This window comes from Balaenoptera ricei, chromosome 6, assembly GCF_028023285.1.
Source record: "Balaenoptera ricei isolate mBalRic1 chromosome 6, mBalRic1.hap2, whole genome shotgun sequence".
Taxonomy (NCBI): domain Eukaryota; kingdom Metazoa; phylum Chordata; class Mammalia; order Artiodactyla; family Balaenopteridae; genus Balaenoptera; species Balaenoptera ricei.
Window position 1 is genome coordinate 65,867,475 of NC_082644.1, and position 15,853 is coordinate 65,883,327.

Consider the following 15,853-nt stretch of genomic DNA (forward strand, 5'->3'; position numbering starts at 1 on the left):
CTTTGCATTGTTGACCGTTTAAATTTTAGTCTTTCTGGAAGGTGTGTAATGGTACTCAGGTGTGGATTTTATTTGCATTTTCTGATAACTAAAGAAATCTCTTCATATGTTCACTGACCCTACAGATATCCTCTTTCATAAAGTGCTTATTCAAGCCTCTTGCTCATTTTACTATTGCACTGTCAGTCTTTTTCTTATTAATGTATAGAGATTGTGTATATAGGCTGGTTATTCTTAGACGAATGTTTGTGTGTGTGTGTGTGTGTGTGTATTTGCAAATATCTATATGTATGTGTGTGTACATATATCAAATATCTTCTCTTACCCTGTAACTTTCCCTTCAACCTTCTAAACTGTATATTTTGATAAACATAAGTTCTTAACTTTAATATAATCCAATTTCTTCATTTTTTGCCTTGATCTTCTGTTTAAAATATATATATTTTCCTACTCTAGGGCATGAATACATTCTATTTTGTTTTCTAAGAGTTTTAAGGTTTTGTCTTTCACATTTTATCTACACTGCACCTGCAACTGGCTTTTGTGAAAGGTTTAAGTCAAGCTTCATCAGATGAGAAAACCTGAAGTCGGGGAAGGAGTGACTTGGCCAGTGTTATACAGCTGATAAACGACTCTATTAATTCAAAAAAGAGGTGGGGGGAGCAGTCAAGTCTAAAATTAATTTAATTTTCATCAGCAATATGGCAATATTATACATTTTATTTTCTCCAAGGTATGTTAGCTTAAAATGAGACACATACTCAGTATTTTAAAAAGCATACGGACAATCGCACCAAATGGATATGGATAAACATACTGCATTGTCTTGATCACATATTGAATGGGGAGAGGGCAGTATTTGAGAGTGTTATAAATACTAACTTTTTCTTCATCAGAAATAAATGTGAGTATTCCAAAATATAAAACATAGATTTATTCAGGCTCCTGTTTAGAAATATATCTACAATCAAAATCAATAATGTTTAGAGTTAAATATTTTCCTGTGTTGTGAAAAACAAGGCAGTTGTTCACCCCAAAAAATTTTGAACGAAATTTTCTTCTCTAAAGTTAAAGAAGGAATACATTTACAAAACTCTAAATATTACCTTTGTGAATATTTTGTGCATGTGTTCATTTACTTCAGTTAAAATGTTCAGACAGAACATTAAAAATCTGTAAGTTCAGGTCTATGACAAAAATCTTATTTTTTAACTATAATTTTAAATCTTAACACATCAGATTTTCTTACATAGGAATCGTAAGCACACCATACTTAGGACTTTATATATATATATTTATATATATATATATTTCATATTACCATTTCCCCGACCCCAGCCTGGGCCCTATACCAGCAAAAATTGTCCAGCTAAAATCTGTATTTGCACTACTTATCCTGAAATATGTTGCTATTACTACCATCTACCAACTGAGAAAGGAGCAGGAGGAGGAAGGGCAGTGCTTCTTACACTCTTTCTTCACCTTTGGGCACAGATAGCTATCTGCACCCTCCAGGCTACTTGTGAAGCTCTGTATTATGCATAACCTCAGGCCCAGAACAGGCTACGTCCAGAACACTGCTGCCGAAGAATTTAGCCATTGCTCATATAATAATGCTTCATCATAAGCTTTCTCCACAAAAACAGTACAAGTTTTACATTTAAGGACACTGTCACTTTTCACTTTCGCAACTGGACTACCAACTTTGTAGACAGAAAGTCAGGGTGTCAAACCTCTCACTCTGGAAAAAAAAAGTTAAATCTAAAGTATAAATCTAAAAAATGTTATCAACCAGACTACCCTGATGGCGCAGTGGTTAAGAATCCGCCTGCCAATGCAGGGGACACGGGTTCGATCCCTAGTCCAGGAAGATCCCACATGCCGCGGAGCAACTAAGCCCCTGCGCCACAGCTACTGAGCCTGCGCTCTACAGCCCGCGAGCCACAACTACTGAGCCCGCAAGCCACAACTACTGAGCCCACGTGCCTCAAGCTCATGCTCCACAACAAGAGAAGCCACCGCAATGAGACGCCCGCACACCACAATGAAAAGCAGCCCCCACTCGCGGCAACCAGAGAAAGCCCGCGCACAGCAACGAAGACCGAACACAGCCAAATATAAATAAATTAATTAATTGATTTTTTTAAAATGTTATCAAGCAAGACAGACTGTAATCTGAGGCCAAAGTCACTACTATTGGAACTTCTCAACCACTTTCTTCAAATCATAAATTAAGACCAATTCATTAAATGGTGCATCAACAAAGAATTTCATAGGTGGTTCTGGTCCCCAGGGCTAGCCCTCAAAGTAAACTAGCAACATTAATGCAGTTTTTATCTTTACAATTTGATTTGATTTGGTGTAGTTTTATACATTTGCTATTGCTGTAACTTCCAGAAAAGGAAGGAAATCAGGTGAAATTGGGTCCGTGTGACTTGATGTAAAAGATGGCAAAAATGATTAGGAATAAAACAGTTTATTGTATTCCTAGTATAAGTAAAAGGAAATTACCACAAGATTGAATAAGTAAAAGGAAATTACCACAAGATTGAATAAATGAGGAAATTACCACAAGATTGAATAAATGAGGAAATTACCACAAGATTGAATAACTCCAGCTTTGTCAATGAGTCTCACTTAAAAAAAAAAAAGTCTGGACTCAGGTGTGTCTGGTTTAACATTCAGAAAACTAACTGTAGTTCTCATTAATGTCATTCTGTCAGAGAACACCCAAGGCAGCACAGGTGTCCTCTGTGTGCCTGCAGCTCCCTTGTGAGGCTAGTTGCTGCTTCCTCTTCTAAGGTTACTAAACGTGCCCCCGACCACAGAACATTCACTAATCCCAGTGGAACACAGTAAGATATATGTTTTCAGGCAACAAAAGAGGGAGAACAACAGGACAAAGGGCTGCATTCAGAGCCCAGAGAAGAGGACAGACAGTCACCATAACACCCCTCTGCCCAAATAAAGCCCAAAACCTTGCTAACCGGTTCATTTTAAGTTTATGATCAAAATTCTGTGTGTCAAATGATTCTGAAATATCATTCTCTTCAACTTAAGCATGATTTTTTTCCTCCTCAAAGACAACCCGGAAATGTTAAGGTTCCAAAAATGAGATCTTTAAGAGCGAACCTAATGAAAAGATTAAGGATAGCTCATCTGAGAAATTCACTATAAACCTTTATCTTCCTTTTCTCTCTCACCCACCCCTAATCAACTTTCACTCAACTTAATATCCCCAAATTTTAAACCTTTTCTAGGAGTGACTTGAACCATACATATCAAAGAACAGACTTCAAGGCAGAGATGTCAGAATAGTCCAAGGTTACAAGCAGCTGCGTCCAGATGCAGGAGGAGGACTTGAGCACCAACCCCTGCAGTTCTGCAAGTTCTCTCCGAGGCTACTGTCTGCTCTCAATGCTACTGGACCTTCCACGGAGATGGGGTTCCAAGGAGGACCCGTGACGAGCCACAGTAGAGAAGGCTCTGCTGGGGCTCAGGAATTTATGTGGTGATGCCAACAAGTCTACAGAAACCCAGATTATAAACTTAACATTTAGAACAATAACAAAACGAAGCAAGTATCAATAAAATCTATTCTTGAGGAAAATTTTAAATTGAAATAGATTTCCACTATAGAAAGATACACCTATCTCAGGTTAAATTCAAATCTAGGCAATCTCTCTTTCAAAGCTCTAACTCTGGGCTTATGGGGGCAACCCTGCAACGCAGTCCTCAGCGCCTTAGGAACCACCCTTATGTCCCTGAGCACATCACAACTACCCCTGACAAGACTCCCTGCTTCTGCTCTGCCTCCCCCTCAAATTCATTCTTCATGTAGAAGCCAGTGTGATCTTATCAAAATAATGTCACAAAAATAACAAATAAACAAACAAGCAGCCACCATATCCTCCTCTCCTCTACTTTAAGCCTATCAATGCTTCCCACTGCATTAACTGCATTAATGGATTAACAAGAACAAAGATTTTGCAAATGTCTTCCTTTGGAAGAAACAAGTTTCTTGTTTCTTGTTCTTCTTGAAATCAAGAAGACTAAGCATAACTGAAAGGCCAAGTGATCATTTTCTGGCTTGAAAGATCTGAGGATAATCACCTTTGCAAGACCCGCTCGATGGGCTCCTTTAGACTCCATGTATGCGAGGTATTTGTTGAACTCCCGGAATTCCTCCATGCAGGGTCTGAAGGTCATGATCTTACAGCTGGGGTTGAGCGGACTCTCCACCTCGGCCACCTCCATGATGGCTGGGGCAGTCTCTGCAGAGAAGATGATGCGGGCATCAGTGCTGAGTTATTGGGTGGTGAGGTCAGTGGTCATTTCTCCCAAATAGCAGGTAAGCTCCCCCAGCAAAAACTCTTTTAGTTACTTAACCATTCCCTTCTACCACCCTGTTAGGGAGACTCCCTCATCTCTCCCCAGACTCCTGAAAAGAAAAACTGCCTCTAGTTACTCCTCCTCCCAAGCTCCTATTCCTGGCATTAAATCACTGACCTAATTATATTGCTCTCCTCCTCAGAGTCCTTCCTAGAAAGAATGAATTTTCTAGGGACTTCCCTGGTGGCACAGTGGTTAAGAATCCACCTGCCAACGCAGGGGACACAGGTTCGATCCCTGGTCCGGGAAGATTCCCACACGCCGAGGAGCAACTAAGCCCGTGCGCCACAACTACTGAGCCCATGTGCCACAGCTACTGAAGCCCGTGTGCCTAGAGCCCGTCCTCCGCAACAAGAGAAGCTACTGCAATGAGAAGCTCGTTCACTGCAACAAAGAGCAGCCCCTGCTTGCCGCAACTAGAGAAAGCCCGCGCGCAGCAACGAAGACCCAATGCAGCCAAAAATTAATTAATTAATTAATTAATTTTTTTAAAAAAGAATAAATTTTCTAACTTTGCAAGTTTACAGAAGGTGTTGTTCCTATGCACCAGCTCTGAAACAGACGCTCATCCATGCACCTGTGTAAAGGCCTGGTGCTGGCTGAGAGGTTAATGGACAATATTCCACATCCCCAGCACAGGGCTTACTCAGGTGCGCTTCTACTCGTCGTGACATGCTTTCCTATAATAACCTACAAACTACTGTGTCCGCAAAACCACCGGACACCAGGCTAAAGTACTGGAGACACAGAAAGGGGTAAGGTTGTCTTCCAAGCTCACTGTTTAGAGGCCGAACAAACTTCAATACAAAACTATACACAGGAAGGAGTTATTGACTTCACCTGAGTTACTCAGAAATGACTTCCCCAGAAAGAGGCAGAGTTAAGCCATATGAGAAGATGCAGAAGTTTGCCAGATGAGAGAAAGAACACTTTACGTGGTGAAAGTATTTGGAAGTTTGCAGGGATGGAGAGGGGAGGTTAGTTTGTCTGGAGCTTAGAAAGAAAAGATTATACAGGAGATCAAAGTAGAAACATAGGCAGCAGTAGTGCTGCGAAAACACAAACTTAATCCTGCTGTCGATGAACAGCATGATTCCTTCCACAAACATCTATTGAACACCTACTGTGTGCCAGGCATAGGGAATGCCAAGGTGATAAGGAGCATGGGCAGGCATGCGTGCCTCAGGAAGGAGTCCAGCCCCATCCCACTTCCAGACGCAGCAACACTGCCTGGCATCCAACAGCTCAGGCAGCAAATCCTCTCAGAACAAAGCTTTCCTTGTCTCGTCTTTTTATAATCAATTTAGTCTGCTTGACAAAAAGAGAAGTTGGGAAGGGATGGGGTACATAAAGGGGAAAACATGCAAGGGGATAATAAGAAGTTTAAACAGATCAGGACTACAGATGATGTGATCAGCATTTACTGAAGGTTTAAATGAGCGTCTATCTCACAAAGTGCATGTGAGGAGGGAATTCCCTGGTGGTCGAGTGGTTAGGATTAGATGCTTTCACTCTGGGGCCCCAGGTTTGATCCCTGGTTGGGGAACTAAGATCTCACAAGCCATGCAGCGCGGCCAAAAACAAAAAACAAAAAAACAAAGTGCATGCAAGGAAAATGAGGTACATCAAAATTAAACCCTGCCAACCCTTCAGGAATTTATAAATTTGAAAATACTCTGTGGGGAGATATATTAATACACAACAGAAAATATTCTGTATTCTCCCTGCCTCAGAAAGGGGGCATGCAAATTAAAAACCTTGCACTCTGGGCTTCCCTGGTGGCGCAGTGGTTGAGAATCTGCCTGCCAATGCAGGGGACACGGGTTCAAGCCCTGGTCTGGGAAGATCCCACATTCCGCGGAGCAACTAAGCCCGTGCACCACAACTACTGAGCCTGCGCGTCTGGAGCCTGTGCTCCGCAACAAGAGAGGCCGCGATAGTGAGAGGCCCGCGCACCGCGATGAAGAGTGGCCCCCGCTTGCCGCAACTAGAGAAAGCCCGCGCACAGAAACGAAGACCCAACACAGCCATAAATAAATAAATAAATAACAAATACTTTAAAAAAAAAAAAAAAAAAACTTGCACTCACCAGCCACTTCCCTTCAGGTGCACATGCCCAAATCCATGGGCTGCAGGATAAAAGTCTCACCTCTATACAGGATACACATAACCCTCTAGAAGCATCCAGATCAGGCCCTTGCAAGAACTATCATGGCCTCGTCCACCGCCACAGCCTGCATTACACTGTATGCTCCAATAATACTCATTGATTTTTGCTTCTCTAAACAAGTACAGCTCTCTAGGCCTTTGCCCAAATTATTCTCTCCTGTTGGAGCAGCCTTTACCTGTTTCCTCACCTTTCAAACTCCTGTCCACTATGGAGATTCCCAACCCTCTGCAGCAGGCCTAGGTGAGCCACCCTGTGTTTCTCGACCTCCCTCTCTGCATTTCTCTTACATCAGCTGCCTGTCCCAATGGCACCTGCAACCAAACACTGAAGTCCAAGCTACTCAAGGGAAAGGCAGGACCTCCATCTCTTTAACCCCTGGCGTCCCATCTGGTACCCAGCCTGGCTCATAATATCTGCTGCAATAACTATTTGCTAACTGAATGAAGGAATAAATGCCAAAATGTCATTGAAGTATTTACATTAAATGATACCAAATGCAGGAAAAAGGAAAGCATTGGCCCCAAACATGGAAAAGTTACTTAGAAAACAGATTCATTTGACCAGTTATATTACCAGAGTAATAGAATATAAAAATCTGAGCAGTGAGAAAGGGGAAGAAGTCCCCAGAGCACCTCTTAGAAACATCTGGTACATGGAAGGCAGCCTTACTTTCCCACAGCTGAAGAACAAGGGCGGCCTGCCTCTTTCTCTAGGCAAAGGGCTTGAGAAGCCACTAAAGAAAATTTGGAAATTCAGCTGGTCATTCAACAACAAAGTACTGAGTGCCTGACTGGTGGGTGGACATTCAGAAAGGAATGAAACAAAACCCTAACAGTAGTGGAGTGAAACAGACAATAAATAATAAGTGCTATGAAGAAGTAAACCAGGGTAGGGGCACAGAGTGCAAGAGGAGGGGTAGCTGCTTCACACGGGGTGGGCAAGGGAAGCCTTTCAGAGGCCTGAAGGAGGAAATAAACCATGGGATATCTGGAAGAAGAGCATCTGAGGCTGAGCCAACAGGAAGGAGCCTCTTGGGCTCTTCAAAGAACAGCAAGAAGTGAGTGTGGTAAGCAAGGGAGAGAATGGTAAGAGAGGACATGGGGCGTGGGGTGAGAGGGGAGAAAAGGGGTTTGGTTTTTACTCTAAATGAGATAGAAGTAAACTTGAGCTTCTTCCCCCTCTTGTACATCATGTTCTAACATGTGTTTCCCACCAAGGGGATGACATGGCTTTCTAAGGTAACTGTTCTGGAGAATGTTAAGCAGAGAAGTGAGCTGACTCATCCTTCTGGCTGTTATATCAAAAAAGGACAAGGCTAGAAGCATGGAGGCAATTTACACAAATCCAGGCAAACTAAAATGGTGACTTAGACCCGGGGTGGGCAGTGAGAAGTGGTCAGATTGCGGCTCTCTTCTGAACAAAATTTTGTGATAGAAGTGAGAAACAGAGGAGTCAAGATTTTGGTCTAAAAAACAGAACAATGGCTCTGATAAGAAACTGAAGCAGGGGCTTCCCTGGTGGCACAGTAGTGAAGAATCCGCCTGCCAATGCAGGGGACACGGGTTCGAGCCCAGGTCAGGGAAGATCCCACATGCCGCGGAGCAACTAATTTCATGTGCCACAACTACTGAGCCTGTGCTCTAGAGCCTGCGAGCCACAACTACTCAAGCCCGCGCGCCTAGAGCCCGTGCTCCACAACAAGAGAAGCCACCGCAATGAGAAGCCCGCACACCACAGCGAAGAGTAGCCCCCGTTCGCCGCAACTAGAGAAAGCCCACACACAGCAACAAAGACCCAATGCAGCCAAAAAATAAATAATATTTTTTTTTGAAAAGAAGAAAAACAAGCAATGAGGCTGTTAAGATATGCAGCAAATACATAACAATCAGAATTAAACCCTCACCCTTGATCTAGCTTGCTAACTCATCTGAGAAGTAAACTTTGCCTCTTCCTAACGTCACTACTTCCTTGATTACACAAAACCAGTTCTACCTCCAAATCAGGTACATTTACTAAAGACCTAGATAGCTTATATTTAGACCTTTTCAATCTATAAAGTTAATATATGATCATGATAAAATTTAAAACGTCAAAGTATCTTAAGATTTAGTGTTAATCCCACCACCCAAATCTTTGCCAATATGACAGGCAAAAAAGTCTGGTGCAAAGTTTCATTTCTTTGATTACTAGTGATATTGATCATTTTTGGACATTTATAACCATTTTCATTTCATTTTGGGGTTGCCTACATACCCTTAAAAGTTAGTTTATAAATTTTCAGTTCCTTGAGTTTTTCCTAATCCACCTTTATCATTATTAAACTTAATCATGTTGCTAGGATCAAATTCCCAGCCCCGCTTCTCTCTCTTTTACCTTTATTTCTCTGAGCCAAGCAGAAAAGAAGGTTTAAAGTGCTCTTGCAACAATGTTTCCTAGTTGGAGAAAGACATATTTTGCAAGAAACATCTCTATGATTTTCTACTGAAGGTGATGCAATAGACATTTTTTTTTAATGCTACGCCTCTTTACAGACTGAGTCCCCAAAGTGAGTGACAACAATATCTGTGATAACTTTGTTATTTTGCCTCTACAGAGCTGGCCTTCAATGTTTTCGAGACCACTCAAACCAAATAATCATATTTATAGTAAGTACCCTAAGAACTTTTTTAATGAACTAAAGATCTTTTTCATTAAGTGGAAACAAAAACAAAAACTCTAACACTAATTCATACTTAAACAACTCACCCAAGCCTCTTTCCTGAAAAATTTTACCTTATCATGAAGGGAAAACATCTACTCTCCTTATTCTAATAATATATCTCTATTTGGTAATAAAAAAGAAACTAAGGCTGAGGCCTTCCTGCTAAATGTCAATCTATAGCCTATATTGCTTTCCTTATATACACCTGTATTTCTGACCTGTGTCCTGTTGTTTAAACAATTTCTGTGAGAAGAGTAAAAACTGATGGCTCTCACCATGGGAGTATTAGTTTCTTAGACAATGCCTGCCACAGAACTGGTCTACACTGAAGAGGACACTTGAGGATCTACTATAAAGCACAGCCCCCTGGGAGATACAGCACTCACCAGTTAAGCAGATAATGCACTTGGTTAGAAAGAAAAGGAACCGAGGGACAAATACCAGCTGGGCTAGTGTTCGAAGAGAACTCTGTTCCCGCCTCCCCCTGGCTCCTCATGAGGACTTACCCAAACTCTGGAGGCCATCCTTTCCAGTCCTCACTTACTTCTCCTTTCCTACAGTGAGATTTTAAAAAGAAATTGAGCAGCCAAGGCCTGGACAGAGCAGGTGCTACTACCCTGCTCTACTCCAGTCCCTGTGAGCCAGGTTCACCGGAGGGAGGGCCTAGGCCCTACCTGAGGCAGCTGGAAGTCTGGCCTTTCAGTTCCACCACTGCAGCTCACCCAGCTTGGTTTCACAGGGAGCTAAGTAAGCGTTTTCTTTGCAGGCAACCTTGGTGAGGCATTGTTATGGGTTGAATTGTGTCCCCCAAAAAACATGTCAAAAACTAAACCCTGGGCTTCCCTGGTGGCGCAGTGGTTGAGAATCTGCATGCCAATGCAGGGGACACGGGTTTGAGCCCTGGTCTGGGAAGATCCCACATGCCGTGGAGCAACTAGGCCCATGAGCCACAACTACTGAGCCTGCACGTCTGGAGCTTGTGCTCCGCAACAAGAGAGGCCGCGACAGTGAGAGGCCCGTGCACTGCGATGAAGAGTGGCCCCCACTCGCCGCAACTAGAGAAAGCCCTCGCACAGAAACAAAGACCCAACACAGCCAAAAATAAATTTAAAAAAAAAACAAAAAAAAACTAACCCCCAATACCTGTGAATGTGACCTTATTTGGAAACTGGGTCTTTGTACATATAATCAAGTCAAGAGAGGTCAAACTCGATTAGGGTGGACCCTAGTCCAACATGACTTTGGTGTCTCCTTATAAAAGGGGAGGAGACTCAAAAACAAATTTATGGTAACCAAAGGGGAAACACAGGGGGGAGGGATAAATCAAGAGCTTGGGATTAACATACACATACCACTATATATAAGATAGATAACCAACAAAGACCTACTGCACAGAACAGGGAACTCTATTCGATATTCTGTAATAACCTATATGAGAAAAGAATGTGAAAAAGAATGAATATATGTATATGTATAACCGAATCACTTTGCTGTATACCTGAAACTAACACAACATTATAAATCAACTATAATCCAATAAAATTTTTTTTACAAAGGTGGGAGGGGAGACAGACCCAGAGGGAAGAACACCATGTAAAGATGAAGGCAGATTGAAGCCATGCAGCTGCAAACCAAGGGATGTCAGCAAGCACAACCAGCCAAGAGAAATCACAGAACAGATTCTTCCCAGATCCTTTAGAGAACGCATGGCCCTTCTGACACCTTGATTTTGGCCTCTAGCCTTCAGAACCGCGACTGAATAAATCTCTCTCGTTTTGAGCCATATGAGTTTGTGGTCATTTATTACAGCAGCCCTACCAACAAAGACCAGCATCAAAGGCCAGACTGGAGGGAAAGAAGTAGAGACGGCAACATTCTCCAACCCCAGTTTTATCAATAGCAAAGCTCATAATACTCCGGCCTTCCATTTGACTCCTTCATCTTTCTCAATTGGTTCTAGACTTGGGTGGGAAAGGGAGGTGGCAAGCCTCTACATCGGCCATTAGCATCCCTAACCAGGTACAGAACCACAACAAGAGCATTTGGCTTTAAAGGCTGCTCTTTCCTGTCATCTGAGGACCCCACAGGCCTGGGGCCCTAAGTTAGAAAGCAAGACAGCAAAGAAAAGCTCTCGGTATGACGTACTGAGAAGGACACACCACCACGTATATGGCTATTCCTGCCAAAAATGTATGTAACCTAAATCTAATCACAAGGAAAAGGCTAAATTAAGTGACATTCTTAAAAATAAGTGGTTTGTACTCTTCAAAAATGTCAGGGTCATCAAAGACAAAGAATGAAAAACAGTTCCAGATTAAAAGATTAATGTAGTATGTGATCCTCAGATCATGGACCAAAAAACAAAAAATTTTTTCTCTTCTCTTTTTTTTTTTTTTTTAAGCGACTTAATGGTATTTTTTTTGAATTTTTGAATTTTATTTACTTTTTTATACAGCAGGTTCTTATTAGTTATCTATTATTTTTATTTTTTTATACTGCAGGTCCTTGTTAGTCATCACTTTTATACACATCAGTGTATACATGTCAATCCCTATCTCCCAATTCATCCCACCCCCACCCCCACCCCCTGCCGCTTTCCCCCCTTGGTGTCCATACATTTGTTCTCTACATCTGTGTCTCAACTTCTGCTCGGTTCATCTGTACCATTTTTCTACGTTCCACACACATGCGTTAATATACGATATTTGTTTTTCTCTTTCTGACTTACTTCACTCTGTATGACAGTCTCTAGGATCCATCCACGTCTCAACAAATGACCCAATTTCGTTCCTTTTTATGGCTGAGTAATATTCTATTGTATATATGTGCCACACCTTCTTTATCCATTCATCTGTCGATGGGCATTTAGGCTGCTTCCATGACCTGGCTATTGTAAATAGTGCTGCAATGAACATTGGGGTGCATGTGTCTTTTTGAATTATGGTTTTCTCTGGGTATATGCCCAGTAGTGGGATTGCTGGATCATATGGTAATTCTATTTTTAGTTTTTTAAGGAACCTCCATACTGTTCTCCATAGTGGCTGTATCACCTTACATTCCCACCAACAGTGCAAGACGGTTCCCTTTTCTCTACACCCTTCTTCTCTTTTACTACAAAGAATATTTGTGGGACAAATGGTGAAATTTGAGTAAGATTGGTAGATGAGATAATAGAACTGTGTCAAGGTTAATTTCTTGATCTTGATAACTGCACTGTGGTTAGAGAATATTCTTGTTTTTAGGAAATATATGATGATGTATTTACAGGTAGAGGGGTATTACAAGTTACTTTCATACGGTTCAGAAAACAATATGTGTATACACACATACACACACACAGAGTAACAGAGAGAAAGTGAGAGTGAGAAAATGATGAGCATGGAACAACTCTAATATTTGGAAAATCTAGATGAAGTGTATGGGAATAACTTTGTCTTTTGGCAAGTTTTCTGTTATTCTGAAATTATTTCAAAATAAGAAGTTTAAAAAATAACAACTAACAGGAGTCAGGTCAAAAGGACATAGGAACACTTTGGGAGGCAGAAGGTAGCCATGGTGGCCCCATGCAGCATGATAGAGCCTGACTGGGATGAAAAGGACATTCGTGCAAACACAGCAGCAGCAGTGAGAACGTGGATACATACTAACTGGTAATGGGAGCCAAGATTCTCACTGTCGGAGAACGGGGTTCACAAATAAAAACAGGGAGGAACTAGAGTTAACTTATGGCACTAGGAGGGAATTTAGAGGTACTGGTATAAACTCACAGTGTGTGTGTGTGTTATGTGCATATATGTATATGTACATGTATATGTACAGATAATTCCTTAGCTCTGCCCACTGAGAGGCTTGGAGAGCAGTAACACCCCAGTAGCAATGATCCCTCAAATCTCTGTTGCTAAATACTACCATTCTCCACTAAAAGGAACCAGGGCTTCTTGGATAAAAGTCTGATTCCATGGCAGGGGAAGAAAAACTACAAGGTGGGCCTGGAATATCTTGCGCTAGAAAGTAAGGAAATACTCAAAAGAACAATGGGGACATGTCGAAAGGACAGAAAAGCCAACTTGAAGGGACTTCCACGGGCTAAATCTGGGGGAACTGAGCATAAAAATAATTGATAATAATAGACTATAATCAACTAAATAAAGCAAGAAACCATGAGTCTGTAGTGAAATAAATACACTAAAATATTTTTAAACCTGTAAGTCTATAATATTCCTTAAAAAAAAAAAAAAGATCAATCACCATTGGAATACATCAACATAATACTCCAAAGATTTAAGATAAAAGGAAGGGGGACTTCCCTGGTGGTGCAATGGTTAAGAATCCACCTGCCAATGCAGGGGACACAGGTTCGAGCCCTGGTCTGGGAAGATTCCACATGCCGCAGAGCAACTAAGCCCGTGCGCCACAACTACTGAGCCTGTGCTCTAGAGTCCGTGAGCCACAACTACTAAGCCCGCATGCCCCAACTACTGAAGCCCACACGCCTAGAGCCCATGTTCTGCAGCAAGAGAAGCCACTGCAATGAGAAGCCCACACACCACAACGAAGAGTAGCCCCCACTCACTGCAACTAGAGAAAGCCCGCGCGCAGCAACAAAGACCCAAAGCAGCCAAAAGTAAAATAATAAAAAAGTAAAATAAAATAAAAGGAAGGAATCAAGCCCTTGTCTTTCCTGAACAAATGATATTTTAGGTGAGGAGGAGAATCTGTGACCTCAAAATATGTCACTTTGGCATGTGAATTCTTTTGAGCTGAAGGCAATCAAGACCCAGCAGAGTCAAGAAAAACTTTTACCTATCCCTTAACTACCTGAAGAATTTAGATAGGGAGCCTGGGTCAGAAAGAGAGCTATTACCAGAGATAGCTTTTTATCTGAAAGACCTACCTGTACAACAGGGCAAACATCGACTATCAAACATCCGCTCTTCTTATTATCCAGTGAATTACGCTCCTCACCTTTGAAGCCCCAGGCCCCTGTCCCATTCCTTAGCTCAAGATGGCATATGAGCCTCAACTGCCCAACCTGCCCTTGGGTCTCATATACTTGGGGCTCCTGTACATATGAAATTAAATCTAGTATTTTTCAAAATTGTTATCTGCCTGCCAATGCAGGGGACACGGGTTTGAGCCCTGGCCCGGGAAGATCCCACATGCCACGGAGCAACTAAGCCCGTGCTCCACAACTACTGAGCCCGTGTGCCGCAACTACTGAGCCCGTGTGCCGCAACTACTGAAGCATGCATGTCTAAAGCCCATGCTCCACAACAAGAAAAGACACTGCAATGAGAAGCTTGCACACCGCAACAAAGAGTAGCCCCCGCTCGCCGCAATGAGAGAAAAGCCCAGGCACAGCAACAAAGACCCAACGCAGGCAAAAATAAAATAAATAAATTTCTAAAAAATAATTTAAAAAAATAAAATAAAATAAAAGGCATAAATTAGGGACTTCCCTGGTGGTCCCGTGGGCCACCGCTCTCCCAATGCAGGGGGCCTGGGTTCAATCCCTGGTCGGGGAACTAGATCCCACATGCATGCCGCAACTAAGAGTCTGCATGCCACAACTGAAGATCCCACATGCTGCAACTAAGACCCAGCACAGCCTAAATAAATAAATAATAAAAGGCATAAATTAGAACACTGAACTTTTTGGATTCAATACTCAGACTTTTTTTTTCTGTCTGCCCTGTTACTTTCAACTTACAATGTTCAATGGCTGAGTATCAGAGTTCCTTTATCACCAATCAGATTCCACTAAGTAGGCAATTATTAGAAAATGGATGGGTGGGGGGGAGGCAAACTTCCATTCTGTTATAGCTTGTGCAACATAATAACCACCTAATTGTTAGAAATCCTATTATCCTTTTCCCTTGGGATGAAGTTTCCATTCATCACTATCAATACAATGACCAGAGACTTCCCTGGTGGTCCAGTGGGTAAGACTTGGCACTCCCAATGCAAGGGGCCCGGGTTCGATCCCTGGTGGGGGAACTAGATCCCGCATGCATGCTGCAACTAAGAAGTCCGCATGCCGTGGTGAGGATCCTGTGTGCTGCAACTAAGACAGGCACAGTCAAAATAAATAAATATTAAAAAAAAAAAATAGGGCTTCCCTGGTGGCGCAGTGGTTGAGAATCTGCCTGCCAATGCAGGGGACAAGGGTTCGAGCCCTGGTCCGGGAAGATCCCACATGCCGCGGAGCAACTGGGCCCGTGAGCCACAACTACTGAGCCTGTGTGTCTGGAGCCTATGCTCCGCAACAAGAGAGGCCGCGATAGTGAGAGGCCCGCACACCGCGATGAAGAGTGGCCCCCGCTCGCCGCAACTAGAGAAAGCCCTCGCACAGAAACAAAGACCCAACACAGCTAAAAATAATAAATAAATAATAAATAAATAAATTTATTTTAAAATATATATATATATATACGAAGACCAGTAACCATGTTGCTTAATTAGGCCATGCCCAAATCCTTAGGTGGAAGCACTAGACAAAACAAAAGGTTACGGTAACAAATGACAGTTACTCCACTTTCTAGCAATTCAGCTAAACTGACATCACAGTGGTAATATCAACCAAAGAAAAT

The 15,853-nt window shown here is 42.3% G+C and overlaps 1 protein-coding gene across 11 annotated transcripts in view; it reads right to left on the minus strand.

Moving 5' to 3' along the window:
* Nucleotides 1-15,853, minus strand: part of KDM4C (lysine demethylase 4C) — a 423,829-nt gene that overhangs the window by 379,340 nt on the left and 28,636 nt on the right. For all 11 annotated transcript variants that reach the window (XR_009503661.1, XM_059924758.1, XM_059924756.1 and 8 more), the window contains one exon: nucleotides 4,114-4,274. Coding sequence is in view for 10 of the 11 variants with exons in the window: in XM_059924756.1 (XP_059780739.1) it covers nucleotides 4,114-4,274 (161 nt within the window). In the remaining variant the exon portion in view is untranslated. The remainder of the gene's footprint in view (nucleotides 1-4,113; nucleotides 4,275-15,853) is intronic.